Source organism: Apteryx mantelli, chromosome 16 (genome assembly GCF_036417845.1).
Source record: "Apteryx mantelli isolate bAptMan1 chromosome 16, bAptMan1.hap1, whole genome shotgun sequence".
In the NCBI taxonomy this organism is placed as follows: Eukaryota; Metazoa; Chordata; class Aves; order Apterygiformes; family Apterygidae; genus Apteryx; species Apteryx mantelli.
In genome coordinates this window covers 15,978,132-15,999,217 of record NC_089993.1, presented here as the reverse complement: position 1 = coordinate 15,999,217, position 21,086 = coordinate 15,978,132, and the positions used below count along the sequence as shown (strand labels likewise).

Genomic DNA, 21,086 nt, shown 5'->3' with positions numbered 1-21,086 from the left:
TCTTTTAATCTTATGTTAATCATATAATGTTCTATCTTTTAATCATATGTTTTAATTATCTCATTAGTATAGCTTTGTGATATTTAACACAGGAAGAATCTGCCAGTGTTTGTGTTTTCATTTTTTACTTGATTGTCTGTGGTGGGACTATGCAGGGACATAGCATTTATTACCTTTCCTTTCCTCTCTAGGCTGAAAATTGAAGAGCTGGAAGCTGAACGCAGCAAGCTGGAAGGGGAGAACAGAGCTCTGGAAATGAAACTGGAGAAACTAACACTGCAGGTAGGAAATGTGGCAGCTCCAGAAAGGCTGGAGAACCTGACACAATCTGTTCACCAGAGCTATTCTGCTAGACATGCCAAAGGGAACCTCACAGCACACAAATTCTCCTCAGTCTGGGCCAGGCTGCTTTAGGAAGCCTACGCAAGCTGCACCAACGTACCTTATCTTTGTTTGAGCGTGTTATGGAAGTGTTTTGGTGTCAGATCCAATCACATGAGTGCAGTTGCCTTTTTTTCAATACATTTGTCTGGAACCTCTTCTTTTTCATCTTCAGAGCCTTAAAAAATGTTCTGTGTTAGAAAACTCCACTGCCGTAAATCCTCAGTCTGGAACTTCATTCATGCCAAAGTGGATGTATAGACAGGGCTTATCAGCCAGTAGTAGATAAGAAAATTTGAGGTCTGTCTATGGTGAAAACTCCATTGCCGTTACCAGTAATGGAGACAGGGGCCGCCAGTTTGTGGCCTCATTAGGTAGGAGTTTTCCAAGCCATGAAGCATCAGTGCTGTTGAGAAGGTGACGTGACAGCGTCTGCAGACCACAGAAAGAGAGGGAGAAGGTGTGGTATCAGAAGGGCGAAAGAGTGTGTTGTTTTTCCGGTGTTACTGTAGGCACTTTATCATGATCTTTTTGCTGAGGTAAGTGCTGTCCTATGTGGCAGGAGGAGATCTTCAAATTTTCATTCCGTATACATCAGTGAATTTGCCCTAACTCTGAAGGAGGGCAGGGGAAAGCCTGCAGCAGTGGGGTGGGCTGTCTATTCAGGCTGCTTTCATTTTGGTAACATCTTCCCTGTGTGGAGAGGGGCACGAGAGTGGCTTCAAGCTTTTGTAACATTTCCTGTTTGAGAGGTGCTGGAGTGAGCAGGAACCTGAGCCTGTTTGTTTAATCAAAGCCCATCCTGCTCTGAGTGGTGTTATCTCTCCCTGCTGTTCTCTCTGATATGCTGAACAACCAAGCATTCTAGCATTTCATTCTCTTAATTTTTCTTTCTTTCTCTCTCTCTCTTGTTTTTTTTTTTTTTTTCATTTTTGTGCAAATTGCTTCATGGTAGAAAACCTGCAGGTTTGAAATTACGCAGATTTCAGACAGACCATTGATTTTATCTTGACACCTATTAGACACAATTTTTTTTATTACCAATTCCTACAGACAGGGAAAGTGACAGCTTTGATAAAGCGGGGAACTAAGAGCTGCTGAGCATCTCTGCTGAGCCATGTTTAGTGTGAAACCTGTCACCCGGCTCCCCTTTAATTGGGTTTCAGTCATCAGAAGGAGATGAAAGCTTTGGGCTGGTGTTTGGATGCTCAGGTCTCCAACATACACAACAGCAGCTTTGGCTTCAGAACAGGTTACAGCTCACTCACATCACATTTAATCTGTCATCATTGTCTCAGAATAGCTGCTGACTTGCCACCTAGTCCTGACCAGAGAAGTTCCCTATTTTCTTGGTGATATCTAGACATGCTCTACTTTATAGTTTCAGCAATACCAGCAAACAATGTAACTCTTGAGATACCAAAGCCCCAAGCTTTTCAGAGTCCACCTTCAATGAGGAAAGGTCCAGACCCTTCAGTGTAGTCTTGCTTAATGTCTGCCTTCTGGTCATCTGTAGAGGAGATCAGCAGCAGCAGCTACCATTATGCTAGCTGAGCTTTCAGAGTAGAAATGTAATACAGTGACAAGTCGGGAACAAGATGAGACCTTCATACTATGGTAGAGCTACTAGTTCCCTGTGTAGGAAGGCTTGGGTGACATAATGGCAATTGTACTGTTCACCACAAAAGCCTTGATAGTTCATCATGGGATCCCCATGACCTATGTGATAGTTCATTAATGGTGCTCACTCTTGCAATATGGTATTGTGCACATCAGGGCGTTGTGGAGCGAGTTAGGAGAGAACAGGAATGACTTGCAGACAGAGCAGAGAAAAAATTATATGGGAAGCATGAGATAACAGGTAGGTGCTGGAGAAGTAGCGAAGGAAAGTGGTCATCTCGCTTAGCAGATCCAGGAAGGGGAAAACTGCCAGTCCCCATAACAGCTAGTTAGTGAGCTGAATTAAGGTAATCATGCTCTTGCATCTGCTTTGCCAAAGCTGAGGATATGGCTTTAATTCTTTATTTAACAGGAGGTAGTTCTGCTCTTCCTTAGCTACTCATTTCACTCTGTGTCTTAGAGGATTGGCTGCCAAAAACATCTTTTCCAAAGCAACAGTGAGTAAGGAGGAGAGCATAACCACAGGAGTATGTAAGCTGAATGCCAAGATGTCAGTGTCAATCAGTGGTCAAAATTTCAGCACTCCTCAGAGGGTAAAGCATCAACTTTCCCAATAAAACTTTGTGAATTTTTTTTATTCACCTGGAATATCAGATACTTTGACAGCCCAAGCTTAGAATGACTTTTTCATAAGCACACTGGAAATGATTTCTTACAGCTCAAACCCACTAATTCAAGGATGAGCTTAGAAATTCACCTCTTCCATCAGTGCTGAGAAAATATACTGAAAATATTATTATACACTCAGATAAGGTCACATTGCTAATTTGACATGTTATTTATTCCTATCTCTGAAAGGAATCATTGGGAAATGATGGGTTAAAATAACTTCTCTTTATCACAAAGGAAAAAAAAGGCAAGAAAAATTTTACATACAGAAATAACAAGAAGATTTTACTGAACAGAAAGACTGGGGTGAAATTACGAACATGGGAAAAGCATGGCATCAAATGAAATAAAGATATAAGAGAAATAGGGGGTGGCATCAGACAAAGTAGGAAGATGATGTCTAACAAATCTTTATCTGCAGTTCCTTCTTTTTAAAATAAAAAAAAACCCTAACTCTTGCTGAATTGTATCTACTAAATGAAAGGTGCATAGGAGAGTTGTATTAAAGTTGTGAATTTGGAAGAAGAAGAGGCAAGATTTAGAAATAAGGCTTTGGCTGCTTTTACAACCATACTGGACTAAAGTCTGTTTAGTTCACAAAGCCATGTGCAGTGAACAAAATCTAAGAGGATACAGCTAATTTTTGGTAACCCAGAGTTCAAAACTGGCAAGGTTTGACTGTATTGATGTGTGGAAAGAAGTTCTGCTTTAAAAATGCTTGCCTCCTGTCACATCCTTTTATATCCGAGTATTGGCACATGGCTTTCGCCCATCTCTGCTCTGGCTGCTATTACCAATAGGCCATTTTGTGAACTACACGACCCCGACTGGCCGGAGGGCAAGTGTGCACACTGAAAGGTACTTTTACGTTAGGTAGGTATGTGATTTACACTCCCTGAGCTCAGTATTAGCAAGTAAAGAAATCGAGATATTGATGGCTATCTGCAGCATTTTATATAACATTTGACATCTCTTTGTATTCTCTCCTTGTGTGGGGACAGCTTGAATTATGGCTGAAGACGCTTTCCACTGCCACATCCCCCCTCTTTCAACACCTCTTGGCTATTGACACCTGGCTGCAGGCTGCATTGATTTTTTCCTTCACTGATATAAAGACTTTAGCATGGATATTACTCACTGGTCAGATATTTACTGCTAATAAAACCCTCAGACTGCAAATACACAAGAAATGGTGGGATTGTAGAGAAATGACACCCTGCTGAGGGTGCCCCCACGTCACCCAGGACATTATCATAAGAAAAACATTGGAACTGTGACTTGAGAGAGGAATTCAATTAATATGTGAAAAGAGCAAGTTTAACCAAACAGTTTTATCTCCTCTCCCCCACCCTTCTCTCTTTCAGTGAAACCAAAAAAGCTGATACTTTTTAATCTGGGAAAGCAAATGCACTGTTACTCTTTGGCCTATGCTGGGCAGAGTTGCTGAGATTTTAGTAAAGGGTTTGGTTTGTTGGGTTATCTGAAATGATCTGGGCTGTCTTCCCGATTTGCTGGTGTAAAAGTGCAACTTGAGGCCTGGAACAAAAGAGACATCAAATCAGTGCTTTTCGGATAAAGTGGGAGGAAAGACTTGTGAAGAGGGTTCAATTAGCATTTCTTACTGCTAGGAGCCTTGTGTTTACAGGCAACCAAGCGGATGTGAAGTGTTCCTTATGCAAATACTACTCTCCTGCTTTTCCTGCTCTCCTCTACTCTTGGTGTTGAAGGAGAAGAGATTCTTCAAGTTTGGCTGCCTCAAGGAAGATTGATTAAAATCAGCTGCAGTTGGACTTAATTGGATCCATATGCTTGGAGAGGGAACAGGACTAGTTAGAACTCCTCATAATTAGTTCACAGCTGGTTGGTGAGGAAAATAAAACTCCAGTTAGAGCTCAGAGAAGTGGATCTGTACAGATAAAAGGCAGGGAGATGCTGTTTTTTATACTAAGATGTGTTGAGGCTTGAAAATTGTCTAGCCTGTTAACCAGGCGAGCAGCCTCATCGCTTCGTATATCTGTGTGTGTGTGGTTATGAGGCCAAATGGAAGGGGTCTTTATTTTCTTACTTGTTTCTGAGTAAAAGGGATCCCATGTAATTGCTGGCAGTCAAGGAAATATGAACAGGGTCACAAAAACTAGGAGATCTCAGGGACTAGGAGAGACCCTACAGGGGTAGCTGGGCTGTGCAAAAGGCTCATGGTTTGGCACAAACTCTGAACTTGTCAACTTTGGGTGCGATGCCCCTAGTCACAGGAATAACTAATTGTAGTTAGCCTTCCTGCCAGTGTGTAATATAACAGCAACAGTCATAAAAATGCAATATTATTTATACACATTTAAATAATTGATTTTGCCTGTTATCTCAAAGAGCTCGGAAAGGAAAGCGCTGACTAGCTAGTTCCGAGTAGGAGCATCTCTCTGAAAACCACCCTACACAGCAGGAGGGGGACACAGTTTTTCACGGTGTTTTTTAATACAGAGGAAGTACAAAATAGAAGTGCTTTTGTAAGACACAAGGCAGTGCAATTTTAGGATACTTGATCCACCCTGAGCACTACAGCAGAATAACTGTGTTGGCCTGAGTGTTCTGCTGGCTCTGTTACCTGAGCTAGCCTTTCAGCAGGGTGTTGTTACACCAAGCTCAGCTTTGGACTCAACGTAAGGGTGGCTTAGAGTGGCCCACTCTGTTACCTAGAGCACTCCTGAGTAAAAGTCTCAACTAAAGCCGTGTGTGAAAATGAGATCTCTAAGGCTGGATCTAGTTTGGTAGCACGTGGTATAGGGACGCTCCTCAGAGGCAGCGCTGGCTAGAAGCTGATATTAAGTCTAATTGCCCCGCTGGAAGAGTGGGGACTGGATTCCATCCTATGGTGTCCACAAAGGAACTGCCTGGGAGTAACTAATGCCACAAGAGGCATTTGTGGCTAATTTTTCATGCTGGCATGACTTTATTAATTTATTCTAAGGTGTTCATTAGTGTTTGTCCAGTAGTTACATTCTAAATGTCTAACTTAGCTGTTGTTATCAACCGTTTAAAGTTTAAGATATTAATCTGGTTAAGTTAACTCTCAGTTTTTTTCCAGGCTTTAAATTGGTTATTTTTGAACAAATTAAAGTATAAACCACTTGCCTACTCCAGCAGTAGTTGTGTTGTAGCTGTGATGATCTGAAGATAAGAAATAGGCAAGTTTTGCAGGCAGAGGTATTACCATTTCATCGTTTTATTAAGAGTAGCTGGTATACTTGGAAAGTCGATTCAAATAAAGAGAGCAGGTGTCTGAAGGTTTTGTCCTATTTGTCTACTTTAGATCATATTAGTTGGCCTGCCTAAGCTAGCATGTACCCGCGGCGGTTTGTTTCGCCAAAGCGGGAGGCTCTCTGCAGGGGAAGCTCTGTGCAGCGAGTGGTGCTTGTTGTCTGCTTTATTAAGTTCTCCTCTTCCAGAAGACAAATGTCCATTGACGGTGAGGATGCTGGGGCATGTATAGTGTTCTCATGTTTCTTTTTTCCCCTTTTCCTCGTAGTCTTTGTGATTGGCCTAGTCTCCCTCTTTCCTGGCGTTACGTTTTGAGGGACCAGCAGATCAGCACAAGGAGCTGTACTCCAAGCCCAGATTCTTCTGTGTGATCCCCTACGGCAGGCAGGGAACTTTTCTCCTCTTTAAGCATTAATGACTCATTTTATAGTTAGATCTTTGGCGGCCAGGCAGTAACTAGCTTGGAGTTAAGAGCCCGAAGCAAAGTTGAGGTCATTTAACAGTCTAACTGTTCATTATGTGACCAGTGAAGAATGATGAATGAATCATTTACATTGTTATAAAACTTAAAGGGACATTGTCAACCTTTCAAGGTTCCCTAATTGACCTCTCAAATGCTCCTGAGTCATCTTCCTGGATTATCTGGATGCCTTCCCTTTCACAAAATTCCTTTCCTTTTTTCTCGCTTTGTGTATGCTGCAGTCCATTAGCCTTGGTGGCCTAGCTTGCCCTCATTGAAAACCACAGGTGGTCAAGTTTAGCCTTTTTTTATTTATTTATTTTTATTTTTAGTAAGGGCCTGTTGGATGGACTTGTGCAAATTGCTTGTGTCTCTTCAGTCAGGTATAGCTTTTGGCAAGGCAAAAATTCCCTCACTGAAGGAGCAGATTGTTGTGCAATTCAGAGGGATTTAATTACAAGAGAGAATAGCTGAGAATGTCCAGTGGGAGACGCAATAAAAGTAAGATCAACTAAGCACAAAGTGCAGCTCAGGTCTGCAGAAGATCATATAAGTGTGCTGCCCCACTCATCCCTTACACTGAGCTTCATGACCATGTGTGGAAGTGGCCGTGGAACAGAGCAATCTGTGATCCTTCCCTCAGACTCATGCTGAGTGTTATCAGACTTATTGCTCATTTTTTACAAAGAATCTCTTCTATATTTAACAGACTGTAACAAGTTTTCACTGGTGTAAGGAAGCGTGTATCTGCTCAAGTGTATATCAGCAGAGAGAGAGTGTTTACTACCACTCTTTGGGTCATTCCACAGTTTTGCTCAAAACACCAAGTAGTTTATGTGTGATAAATGTCTTTGTCGCCCTGGTTAATTTTATACCATTTGCCATTAATTATTGGTCCAATAGCTAAGTATAGCACAGGCATTTGGCTCAGGCATTTGCATTCCCAATTTGCAGCCTCATTGCAAATACGTTTTCAGGCATTTGCAGCTACCTTGACACTTTCAGGAGTCTCCCTGTGACCTAAATGCCTCTGCTGTTCACTGTAAGCGTAAAACCTAGATATTATGGGTAGCCACTCATGGCAAATCAGAGCTGTGCGATGCCTCCCTAGAACATTGAGACGTTTGAGCATATGCGCACAGTGAGATGTCTGTGATTGCAACCTGGACTGATTGAATCTGGCTACCGTGGATAACAATAGCACGGGAGACGCTGTGTCACCGGCTGTAACATGCTAGTGATTAGAGAAGCAGCACCGTAGAGTCACCGAGCATGTACTCCAGTTGTTAGCATGAGCAAAAATCTCTGCTGTTACATCTTCCCTTCTGTTATTGCCTGAACTAGTTAGGTTAAACGATGGTCAAACTGCTTTGCTGTGTAGGTGTCTGGTGTTCACAGTAGACTGCTGAGGGTGTACGCTGAAGTCTCACCCAGGTGAATTCCAGGGAAAAGAACTACCTGCAAAATGAGCCTATAATCTGTGCTGTCTAAAAGGATTATATCTGTTATGTGGGAGAAAACATCTGCTACCTTGTGCAGGTGGGTTTAATACTGAAGAAAGTCCTAGACCTGGTATAAAGTGGAAGGAGGGTAGCACCTGTTATGCTCTGAGCTTTGAGGACTACATGACACCAATTAGCTGAGGCTATGCAAATATTTGTGCATGTTAATTCTGAATACAGTGGAGTTACTAGAATTAAGAGTAACTGGGAACTCTCCTTGGGATCAGAGAAGAGAAGCATAAACATGCTATCAAGTCTTAGATTTGTCATTAGACAGTTCAAGGAGTTGTTGTTTCTTGGCCTCACTGGACCTCATAAATGTGATGTGCAGAGTGGATGTCTAATAAAACAAGGACATGCACAGTACAGGCTTGCTAATGTTTGTTAACATCAGAGACCAAGAGTGCACAGATTTGCGTTTGTGCAGGGAAATTTTAACAACATGCCCTTAAAAAAAATTTTTTTTAAGGAATTTGCCCACTGAATATTAAGCACCTGAAGCTCTAGGTTTTGCTGCCAGAGCCAACACTCTATCTGTTTATTTCATGCAGCGCCTTTCCCAAAGTTCTGCAGAAACTGATTAACATTTGCATAATACATTTAACGAGAAAAATCCATAATAAATTCATTAATGTACTTCTTCCCCTATCCCTGAAAATATCAGCAGTTGTGTTGCATCGCACAGCTCATTTAATGAGTAGAAGGGAGGAAGGGTGAGCACTGGCTTTCCCAAACAGCTCTGAAGCAGGGAAAGGTCACTGCGCTCAGCGTAGCTACCTGAGCACAGAGAACTCGCTGCACTGCTGGAGTGAATAGGAGAAGGGAGCTGGGGAAGGGGGATGGCCCCCCGCAAAGGTCCCTGCACTGGTATATGCAAAGCACAGGCTTTACGTGATGGCATTTGGGCTAGCGTAGAAAAATTGGCGACAAATGTAAAAATGGAGATCGGGATACTTCTGCACCAAAGAGGGGATTGGTGCTGGTCCTCTAGGCATGTGGAGGGCTTTCATGAACAAAAAGCCTGGCGATGGAGAGACCGCACTGTTAGTGTTGAATGGTAAGAACAGGGAGGTAAGAAAATGCCTGAGTAATTTCAGCTACAATTAAATTTTCAGACAAAGAGTCTTGTTTATAAAATGCCCCCCCATAACAACATATAATGGTAGATGACAAAATAGACAAAATAGTAGTAGCAACTACAGAAGGCTCCTGTGCAAGAAGAAGCTTTTACTGATTTTGCAGAACCACGTTGCCGGTGAAAGCCAAGCTGAGTAGCTAGACACAACCATTTTAAAAAGAGACTTCACTTTCAAGTGCCTCTAATCTTATTCATAACACTGCAAAGGAAAAAAAAAGGTTTCAGGAAATGCTAAGAAGCGTGACTGTCCCTTTGTAGTTTTCTAGGTTTTTTCTGTGTAGTTGTTGATGGCACGAATCAGTTTTCAATTGTTCTTTCTTCGTTTTCTATTATTCTTCTGCTTCTTTGAATTCTATTGTGATGTCACAAAGACAAAACAAAAATGTCGTTTAGAACCTTAGGGAAAATAACATTTGGAAAGGTTTGTTTACTGAAGCTTTGTACTTTTCCTTGATTTCTGTGAATAAACACCACGTCCATAAGTCGCAGCTCTCTCCCTATTTGGCTTTTAGTTTTTCATTACTGGTTATCATTTCAGCCTTTGTTTGATGACCCAATTACTTTTGAATTTTTGATTAAAATAAAATAATGGATCACAGTTCCTTGCTGCCCTTGTCTTTGCTGCTGCTTCTGTTCTGCTCTGGCTTTTTGCCACTGGTCTACGTAAAGTCAGAGCTTTTCAGTAGTGTTCTTCAACGCTTGTATCCTTCTGATAAGGAGACTGAAGTTCCAACGCCGAGTTTTTCCTTCACTACTTGGTATGCGGACGGCTAGGCTCAGTCTCTGCGAGACAAACGGCCAGCGTGCGTTACCTAGATTATGGAAAAGAAGTGGAGTTGGAGTTTAGCTGGGCTTTTTGTGGAGGAGAAGAGGAAAATCTGCCCATTTCATGTGACAATGAAGAGTGGGCAGGGGTAGCAATATTGCTAAAAGACATGTGAGAGAAAGGGAAGATGCTCTGCACTGAGCCGCTAAAGGAAAGGGCGGTGTTCTTCAGAGAAGCTCCTTTTCTTTGTGTGGCCTCTGCTGGGGGATCCAAATATGCGAGGAGATGTTGCGTTATCTTACACATCCCAGAACCCTTTTCTCTGAACAGCCTGACCTGTCGCCTGTTCGAAGCAGGAGGCAGAGCGCTACAGAAAGAAAACAGCTTTCCCCTGAAGAATTTGATGAAATAGCAGGGGAGGGGACCTTGGTGCTCCCTGTTGCTGCAGTGCATGCAGTGGAGGTGGTCAGCTCTGCGCTCATGCCTGGGCATGAAGTGGAGCTGAAGATGTGGCGGAGGAGACGCTTTTTTTTTTTAACCAGCAATGCTGTTTGTGAGGTGGTGCAATGTGTCTGTTAAGCCCAGTTCTGATGAATAGGTATGGGAGGGTGCCTCGGTGATCTGACACATCTCTCTCTCTCTCTCTCTCTCTCTGTTTACCCAAGCAGGGGGTTTGGCACATCAGGAACCCTGCTTCTTCCCCTGATTAATGTTTAAACCGTGTATATCCTTAAATAATATAGAAGCTGTGCCTGTTCCTTGCATTTTTGGCAGGACGTTCAAAATGAAATAAAAATCCCCTGAAAAAAATATTGTGCTTGCTGGACACACCGTAAGATGTTCAGTCAAGATCGTGACCTTTCAGAACAAAGACGCTGCTTTTGAATGGGGGGTTCATTGTGCTTCTGGCTCTAGTGAGATGAAAAGCTTGAAAAAACAGCAACATGAAGGCTGCACAGCATGGATGATCTCCACAGAGATCCTCTCGTGTATTTTTAGTTGTCTTCCAGTAGATATGTTCTTTTTCTCTGTGCAATACTACCACAGTTGCAATCAGTAGTAATTATGGAAATTTTCTCATTTTTATGAGAAGGGGGATGTAAAAAGCTGTTGGCAAAGCAATCTCCATAAGGGAGCTGAGCTCTGGAACTGCTTTCCTTCAAGATCCATCACAGCTAGAGTTGTTGACCGTAAGGACATTTCCTTAGGAGTCTGGAATTGGAGTTTGTAGTTGATAAGTTCAGTGTGCAAGAAAAAGCATGATTAGATATATGGGAATTGTTATTAATATTACAGTGGAGAGGCCACCTGAACTTTTAAGTGCAATAACAGTGGATTTAATTACATGTATAAGTATGTTTGCACACAATTATTAGAATGCATACCGTTGTATTTATATGTAGACATAACTTGATATATGTGCATTCAATGGAAGACGTCATCCAGATTATTTCAAAAGAATTAAGTTGGAGAGTGGTCAGAGGAACTGTGAAGGCAGCAGAGCGGAGAGGGATGTAGCTGTTAAAAAGGAAGAAGAGATGGAGGTTGCAGCCTGCGGGTGCTTCCCTGGACGTACTGCAACCATACCAGTTGCCAATCTGTTCCTTTAAGGTTCACAGAATTTGAAATAAAGGAGGTAGCAATATCACAGACATTCTTTACGGTCCTTTTCAGATGGATTGTGGGAAGGAATAGTGATTGTATAAAATACTAAACATTTTCCCTGGTACTGCCTAGTGGTTGTGTTGTGGTGTCACGTAGAGACTAACTTCTAGATTCAAGTAGTTTGAGGGATTGAATGTACAGTGTTTAGCTTTTCTGCCTTCCCAGGGTCTCTGATATCTTCTGAGTATGATGCTGCAGTTAATAGTACCCACTTAGAAGGCAAATCTGCCTTTCTACCTGGAGATTTTTACATGGACCCTTCTCTCAATCATCCTAGGGAAAAACTGGACAGCCTACAAAAAGTCCTAGTGATCAGTTCACCAGTGTGGTCCTCCTGAACCCCTTTTCATCCACTGCTATCCCAGCTCCTTGCCCATTCTGTTCAACTTTATGCTCTTTAACTGATGTTGCATGCTTCTAGGGGATCAAAAAGAGACTGAGCCTTTTAGGTGTGTGAGACAGTTACAGGGATGATGCCCTCTTACCAGTTTACTCAATGGTAGCTTGAAAATTTTTTACTGGGCAAGGCTGCTCCTGAAGTATTTATTTCTTTAGGTGGTCAGATCAAGATAATGTTGAATTCACTGCTTGGAGCAGTTAACTCAAAGCCCTTCGCAATGCAGCAGGTTGCCCCATAGCCATTCCTCTTATGGTTTCAGTTTATCCGTAAATCTCTCATACTCTTTTAAATTCTAAACGAAAAGATGACTCTCCCCATCTGAAAAGATTTTGATGCTGCTTGAAGTCTCCTTGTACTGCCAGGGAAAAACAATTGAGCTTTGAGTTTGAGCTGAGAAGCAGATAAGATCACCAGGAGATTTCCACAGCAAATGCAGAATATACTCTTCTCTAATGGATTCTTAGGACTGTCTGACAAGTAATTGCATTGCTTGGGTAAGAAGGGACTGTTGTGGGTTTTTTTGTTTGTTTTTTTTTTTTTTTTTTAGCTGCTGAATTTTATAAGGGTAGGAATTGAAAGGTGGTTTCTCTGTGTGACCCAGGATGTCTGTCAGAGATAGGGAAAGCTAATTAAAATGTCACTATATGTACATGAGGGTGATGAGGCAGAAAGGGCTGATTGCTTCCTTGGTTCAAGGGACTCGTCTGTGTCTTTGCTTCTATGTGCTCCTTGTGTAATCTGCTGCAGCAAGTAATTTGCGCTTTGGGGGTAGAGTGAGGCCACCGGGTAAATCTGGCCTCTTTCTCTCTGGAGTGCAGCGGAAAATAAATTAAAATCCTTTCTTGTTCTGCTGCAATTATGAAGGCAGTCTCATTCCAGCTGGGCAATAGGAAAGATGCTGTGTCCTGCTGTCCCGTCGTAGCCAGCGCCACCGCACTCGGCGCTGCCAGAACCGAGCCCTGGGGGAGGTCAGCACTGGGCTATCTGGGCGGTTTGCACAGCCTGCCAGTTTCTGTGCATAACCGCTCAAGGTGGCAGAAGCAAAGCAGCATCTTCCTCTTCACATTCTCTTGTTTAAAAATACTAAGTGTGTCTTGATATGACAAGGGAATAACACAGTGAGATAATAAAACACCCTTTGGTACGTTCTTTGGAAACACTAGGATGGCAAAGAAGTGGTCCAAGTCATATAGCCTGCATCATTCAAAACCACTGAACAGCAGCAAATGGAAAAAATGGGATGATCATCAGGGAAATTGCGATAATGATAAGATAATTAGAACACAGAATGGTTAATATTAGTCAGTGTGCTGCTTTGGCAAGGACTTTACAAGTTGACATAATAGGCCTCTTCCATATCAAACGTGTGGTTTTTCAGCATTCAGTTTAACACTTTCATGTGACTTTTTATGGAGTTCACAACTGAAAAAGGCATGCAGTTCCCCTGGAGCATCGAATGGTGTTTTTCCTCTCCTATGGCTGGCCACTAGAAGGACCAACTTGTTTCCTTTTGTGTCTGCTGATTATCGAAGGATAAAAGCCACTTGACCTGGAGTCCTTCCATGATGTTTTGAAAGACAGCCAGATGTGAACTCCTAAGGTGTGCTCCTTCTGTTGTGCCCGATGACAAGGGATTTCCCTAACAAAACTCTCTCAAGTGTTTCGGAACATCTCTTTATGTCTTTTTCTCAAAGAGAATATATAAGGTTTCGGGAGACCTGACACTGACATCCTCTTCTAAAAAGGATTTTTATGAATGTCTAATGCATAAAAAGACACCATCTGTCTGTCATTTGTATCCTAATGCTTGGATGATCACTCTGCTGGCCCTTCTGTGTAGACCCCTCATAAGTTCCTTTGATTTCTAAAGACTTTAAACTGGTGCGAGGAACTAGATTTAGGACTACGTTTAATCACTGGTTTTATAGCCCAGTTGAGTTTGGAGCAAAACTTTGAATGCAGAATGGTTACTTCAGTGAGACCCTTGTGGTGCCCCATCTCTACCAGCTGTTGCAGGTCAGTGACCATTTGTTCTCCTTGATTACCAGCAACCCCTCTTTCTTGTGGACCAGGTCATTTTGACCTTACATCTCCCTCTATTTTGACTAGTTGCTTCTGACCTGACCTTAGGATATTTTTCCAGGATCTGCCAACAGCTTTACCCTTGCTGTGCTCAGACGTTGGCCACAGTGGCTCTGGTCTGCTGACTGTGTTGGGGAGTACACATCAGCACAAACTTGGCTGTCCCCCCACCTCTGCACGCCGCAGAGAGCCACCTCACCCAACTGGCATGTCCTTTTGTCAGGGGTGATTAAATCTGATGGTGTTTTGTGGCAGAAAATTCACTGATCTCAGTAGTGCTTTTCTTCTTCTCACCCCTTTTCTGAGAAAATAACCGATGCTTTTTCTTTATGGAACTGCGGAGCACACTGCCCAAATTCCCTCTCTTTGCTCCGGTGCCACGGCCTGCTCAGGCCTTCCACTGCTGGAAGAAAGGGACGCTGTAAAAGAATTGCAGTCACACAGCTGTGCAGTGAATATGTAAGGACTGTTTTGTGTGGTTTGTGTCTTGTGGATTATTTTCTCTCTCCTCCTGACCCCACCTCGAATGAAATTCCTCCACTTCCTCCACTCCTTCGGGCTGGGCAATCAGCAGATACAATCTGGGGCTGTAAGGGGGGGCAGCGGTCTGGCGTGCAAAGGGCTGCGTTAGAGCCCGGGAGCAAGGAGGGAAAGAGAAGACAGAGGAATATGGCAGAATAAGATTCATTAGGGATCAGTTTCAATAACTGTAAAACGATGGGAAGTTTATGATCAAAGGCTTACTCCAAGCATTTTAATGATACAGTCGTTTAATCCGTTTAAAGCAGATAGATAAGGAGTTAAGTGAAATCTACAGCAGTCATCTTCCTTCTGAGCTGTTTATGAACCTGTTACGGGCTCCAGATCACTGTGAAAGGCACAGGATGGATGACAGCTCTAGTAATTGAATAGTATGGAACAGGCTACCAGGCTTTATATGCCGATTTACATACAAGGTTGGTAAAACTTAATGCAAAGGCTTATGGTTTGTCCCAGAAGCATACGTGGTTACTCAGCTATTTTAAATGTGTCTGTTAGTGGCAAGAGAACTGGACAAGAGAGAGGGCAGAATTATTATAAAGCCTTTCTGTGCTAAGTTATTTAATTCCCAGTGGGTGTATTTCCTCTAGAAGTAGCATCAGAGTAAGCTGTTGTAGTGACAAGATTCAGACGGGCTCTGACATTGAACCACCATGTCATCTACTGTAGGAACTGTAAATCTAAAAAACTCCCAGGGCCAGCGGGGCACAGAAGTAGTTTCTCGTCTTTTCCTTCCACTGTTGGACTTGTGCCACCTTCCGTCTCGACTTGCCTAGGTTAGTTGACTTCTTTTCTAGCTTTTCTTGCCAACCACTAACACCCGTGCTTGGGTAGTTGGATAGCACTTGGTTATGCGTGCTCGATAAGCACAGATCTCTCTCGGGAGCAGAGCCTCTTTCTCTCTAGCTTTTAGCCACCTGGCCGCTACAAGTTACTTGAAACCAATTGCAGCTGAAGTGCTCCGTGTGTGTGGACGTGGCTGGAGATTGTACCTTTTTATATTTCTGAAGTAGCCATTCTCCCTTTCAACACTCCTCTCCCAACATAGGCGTAGGGACATTTCCTTTCATTAAACACTTAGTCTATGTACACATACTTTTCACAGCCATAGAGAAGCAAGCAGAGGGGGTTCTTTCTCTGCTCCCTGCTCCAGGCTTGTTGAGCTGCTGGAAGCCGCGCGCTTGCCACGGCTGCAGCGTTTGAGGCAGTGCTCCAGCCCCGGCAGCGTGTGCTGCAGAGCCGGTATCAAGCTGCTAAGGAACAAGCAGCATTTCCAAGGGCTCTAGGCCATCTTGTTTTCCGCTTGCACAGAGAGTTGCTGTCCTGCAGTGGTATTGATTAGTTTTAAAATAGGGAGGTGATGAATGGAGATTTCAGGAGGTTTTGGTAGACGTGACTGCAATGGATGGAGCGCTGTGAAGCTAGCCTGGAATATTTTCCCTCTGCTCACACCGCGTTTCTGCTCATCCCAGGTGGGATCTGCTGATGTCTGGCAACAGCGTGGTCCTGTGGAGGGGTCTGCGCAGCTCCTGTGATCTTTACTTGCAGTCTGCACAGGAATGACCTCCGTCCCTTCGCTCCCAGCCTCTCCCCCTGTGCTAGCTCCCTTTTTGCTTCGTATTCTCCTTAACTGCCTGTGTCTGTGCAAAGGCAATTCGTGGGATGCCTGTCGCAGCTGCTGGAGGAGTTGTGTGTGTTTGAGAGAGCCCGATAAGGTTGAATGCTACCCATCCGACGTGGTGCAACACGCCACAGCATCCAGGCTTCTGAGCAGTTTGAAAGCAGTGCTGGGCCCACTGTCTGCGTGGGCATGCCCGTTTCCTAAGAGAGAGATGGAAAATATTTTGTTTGTTTGAAAATAGGTCATGTTTGTCCACTTCCCTGTTGTTCTTTAAGTCCCTGTGTTTTCTTGGCTACTGTTCTTTCCTAAGAGCTTAGAGATTGAATACGTGAGGTCTTGCTTGTAAGGGGTAATATATAAAAAGCTGGATTTTAATTCACCTTCTTCGGATAGTCGATCGGGGTTAGATAGGCAGGTCCCTGCAGGAGTTTCCCCTGACTGGACCGTGCGCTTGTGGAGCGATCAGATTGGGAGACTGTTGTCCTCCCTGCCCTCGGGTGTATTTTCCCACCAGGCTTCGTAGCTAAATAAAGTCCCTCCCCTGGTGACCCGACATTTGCTGACCATCTCACCCGGCAGAGCAGTACTCTAGATTTCACTGTTTTGTGGTGGGGTTTTTTTTTGGGGGGGGGAGGAGTGGGGGGCTGGTAGCACTTCATTTTGAATAAGAGACTATCTCATTTAGCAGCTTTGGAGAGAGACAAGCGCATTTGTGTGTGGTTTAACTCAATACACAGGCTGCACAGCTGAGGTGAAAGCACAGATCGCTTCTTACAGTTGAGATAGCATTCAGAAAGCAAATTGGAGCTTGTGGTTGGTAAAGATCCAGGTGGAATTCATAAAATTGAATAGTATTCACGAGTTCAACATGGACAAGCTCATTACTGATCCAGAGCAAGCAGGCATGCATTGAGGACTTGGAAAAGTTTGGGATTTTGTCTTTTTTATATAGACAGCCATGTTAACGGTCTCTTTTAAGGTTTTTAAATATAGATTAGAATTATTAGCACTGGATAGGAGGTAACTGGAGAACCAAGGTGGAGATTAGTGGACAGGGCTTGTCCATTATGAAAGATCAGTTTTGTAGCTGACTCCTGAAGCTGGTTTTCATAACAGACCAGCTCATGTTCCAAGTCTTTCCTCAGGACAGAACCGTAATTTACCCGTCTAAACCTCTGCTCGAAGGACGTGAAGAACCACAGTCATGTTCTTGTTACCGTGGCACGGGCGTGCTAGGACAGCAATAATCTGAGATTACAGGGGTAAATTACTTTCCAAACGTAATTTACCTTCCTCCCTTCCAGACGTTTGCCTGCCCATTCCACGTCCACTCTACAGTCCTTCAGGAGCCCCATTGCCTCCAAAGGCGCTCAGCACAATAAAACCGGACGGCAGATGATGCCTTTAAAAGGCAGCTGTGTAATATCGATGAGTGAACCGGCAGCAGGCTGTGAGCTGGGAGCATGAGAAATAGTTTATTAAGGCTCTGTCAGTTGAAGAAAGAAGACGAATGTGTGTGCAGAGTGTTTGTTTTACAAGGAATGTGTAACATGGAGGATTTTTTTGTATTAAAAATGTTAAAATTGACTCTCATCAGACAGTGATATGATAAAACTATTAGACATCCTGTGTGTGTAGATACATACGTATGTCAGCATCTTTATAAAACGACAAATTCTTTCAAATGAGTACACGTGGCTAAAAGAGGGCCGTATAGCAAGGTGTATTTCTATTTTGTGTTTTGGGACTTTTTTTCTTGAGCTTTCATATCTCAGTCTGTCTTTGTTTTTCTCGTCGCCATCCCTCCGAGAAAGTGGAAGTGCTAAAACTAGCTTTGCTCCCCTCTCCTGTTTGAGAGCCCCCAGGATCCCCACCCCATGGAGTGGCAGCGCAGGTGCAAGTTTGTGGGGTGGGTGCGGGTGCTCCTGCGCGTGGCGAGTCTTTCGCTGCAAAGAGCTGAGCTCCATCACGTCACTGCCATTGCCTTATTCCTAAGGGCAGCAATAAAAAATAAAAATACAATTAAAAAATAATAATAAAATAAAAAATGCCTTATTCCTAAGAACAGCAATATGTCAAGACTGCAAGGCTAGAGTGGTTTGGAAGGAAGGAAGAGCGGGGCAGGAGAAGTAAGTTTACAGTAGCTATGTGATAACTTGAGAGTGTGGCAACGGAAAGGAGACTCTCTGATTTAAAACCCAGTGGCCCAAAAAGATGGCATGCAACAAACCTGCTACTGTTTTCTTTTTTTTTTGCACTCTAATCACCAAATAACCCTTTTAAAAACTGTAGTTTTCTAATGAGATGGATTTCATCTGAATGGATCAGCGTTCATGCATTTAAGTTGTCATTGCAACAGTGGAAAAGACATTTACTTTAGAGAAAAAAGTTAAATCTCAATGGCTGTATGTTAAGTTTCATTCTTCTTTCCCATCACCTGAGGATTTGAGCAACTCCTCTGCTCTGAAATATTAAACTGAGCATAGATTTGAAAGTATTTTTATATTTAGAGGCACTGGTTCTAATATAATTTCTCTACAAATTAAAACTCTTCTTGAAAAGATTAAACTGTCAGTGATAACATCTAGGCTCTTGTTATGTCTAAGAGGAATAATTGCTGAAGTTATAGAATTGTCTGGAGGCTTAGAAAGGAAGAGGGGGAATTAACAGTATGAGAGGGAATGGGTAAAACTATTGGATAGCATACAATTTTTTTTGAATTGGAGTAAGTGGAATGAGTTGAATTAAGAGGTTTATGGCCAGAAGAGTTTTCATTTAGTCTGATCTGCTACATAATGCAAAAAATACAGTTTTACCTAGAGAAATCTCTATCCAGTAACTTGTGGTTGGTCAACAGCCTGTTTTTAATACCAAATATTGATTTAAAGATACTAAGCAATAGAGAATGTATTGGTTTCCCTGGTTAGCCATCCCTATTAAAAATGTATCTTATTTCCAGTTCACTGACTTCAGCACGAGCTATTGGGTTCTCACTGTGCTTTTGTTTGCTAGATTAAAGAACCATCTAGTGTTAGATTTCCACTGAAGACCCTGATCAAATTGCCTCAGCCTTTTCTGTAGTAAATGAAATAGTTTGATTTCTATTCATTTCTCATAGTCAGACATGTTTTTCAGGCCATGAATTATTCATGGCAATCGTCTCACAACTTTCCTTTAATTTTGAACAGCCCTCTTATGCGTGCACACCTCAGCTGGACTGGCGTTATCATGGCAGTGGTCTCATCAGTGCTGTATTCAGAGACCATGTTGTTTCTCTAGTCCCGCTCAGTTTTCTACATGGGTACATAAAAATTTTTGCTAGCCCTTTTTTTTTTTTTACCCCCACAGCATAAAATTGGAGGTAACCCTTAGTTATTAACCATGGCTGAAAGCCTCTTCACAGCCATCGTTTTCCAGAAAGTAGTCTGCTGTGTTGCATATATGGATGTATATATAAATATGTATATGCGTGTGTGTATGTATTCTGTGCTTTGGGATGTCTCATGATGCATTTGAATTCATGTGGAATGACTGTGCCCAGCACAATCTGTGCAGATTTCGGAGCTATCTTCGCTAGCTTTGCCGTTTGCTACAATTTGACCTTTGTATTATCTGCATATTTTACTGAAGATTTATTATTTTCTGAGGAAAATAATAAATTTATTATTTCCTAGAGGAAAACGCTGCATACTCTTGGCCCTCCATCGGAATTAACTAGAAAATTTCGCTATTAGTTCATCAGCTTTTGGTCCCTTTAAAAAGTGCTACGGTCTTATTTCACATTGTGCTAGTTTTTTTTTTTTGGGGGGGGGGGAGAAAATGTGATTTTGATACTGAGGCAAATATTTTACAGAATTCCCAGTCTGTTATGTCAGCACAGTTATCTTAATTAAGTAGACTTGAAATCTCTTCTAGTCTATTTGACAAGACCTGTTTTCCATGAAATTGTGTTACTTGCTTTTTCTGATCTTTTTTTTTTTTTAATGGAGCCATGTATCAGTCCTGCCTTGCGAGTTAAGGGGATTCAGTTTGCTGCGTTCAGGAAGCTTCACGGAAAGCGAACGAGGCAGCAGATAACTTGATCTGGATGGGGCTAGCCAGTTAATCTCATTTTTCAGTCTTCACAGTCTATTTGCCAGCTATTGCTGTCTCATTCTGACTGTAGCAAATGCAAAATGTGCTGATCGATCCTGCCAATGGGTGATTAGTAATTCGCCAACATCGGCAAGGCGATGCATCTGATTCCGTGTTTTAAGTTGGGGAAGAAAGTAGAGGAGGAGTGATTAAAGGGCACCGAAATAACGGAAACAGATATTTCCTCTCAAGTGAAATGTAAACACTGCTGAGCTCTGTTAAGCAAGAAGATGGCAGAGATTTGTACTCCTTTCACAGTGATTAGAGAAAATATTTTTTTTTCTTTTTCTGAAAAACACTGACATCAAAAGTGCTTTTCTTTTATCACCTCTCTTGATCTCTTTTGTCAGCTATTGACCTGCTGGAGGATATAAATGTATAAATCCATGCAAGTAAGATTTTTATCCTTATTTTTGAGGCCACTTTTTGCTGGTTCAGGCAGATAAATTTGGAGGAGCTCAGCTACCTTCAGTATCAGTTGCAGGTAGGAGCTCCTGGTTTTGGTCTCTACATCGCCTAGAGCATCAAAGCCCATTTAGGGGTTCAGCCTGTGAAAGCAACTCAGAATTAATGCCTTTCACTTAATGGGAAAAAGTTATTTCCTTAGAAAGACTGTGGATCTCTCAATACTGCAATTGAAGTAAAGAATTAAAACTGCATTAGAAACAAAACAGTAACTGAAATATTAAAAAAAAAAAAAAAAAAGGACCAGATAATCACTGCAGAAGTCTAACCAAGCAAAAATACATTCCTCCGTAGTGAATCTGATTTGGCCCCTGAAAGTCAGAGGCAGCAGTGTGGTTGTGTGCTTAAAGGCACCATCCAAAAATGTGCAGTTAGTGAAGCGTGGAAA

At 42.5% G+C, this 21,086-nt stretch overlaps 1 protein-coding gene across 1 annotated transcript in view; it reads left to right on the top strand.

The window, feature by feature from the left end:
- The window catches only part of MAD1L1 (mitotic arrest deficient 1 like 1), a 383,289-nt gene that overhangs the window by 220,508 nt on the left and 141,695 nt on the right, over window positions 1-21,086 (top strand). The window contains exon 15 of the mRNA XM_067306376.1: window positions 192-282. Within this exon, the coding sequence (XP_067162477.1) occupies window positions 192-282 (91 nt within the window). The remainder of the gene's footprint in view (window positions 1-191; window positions 283-21,086) is intronic.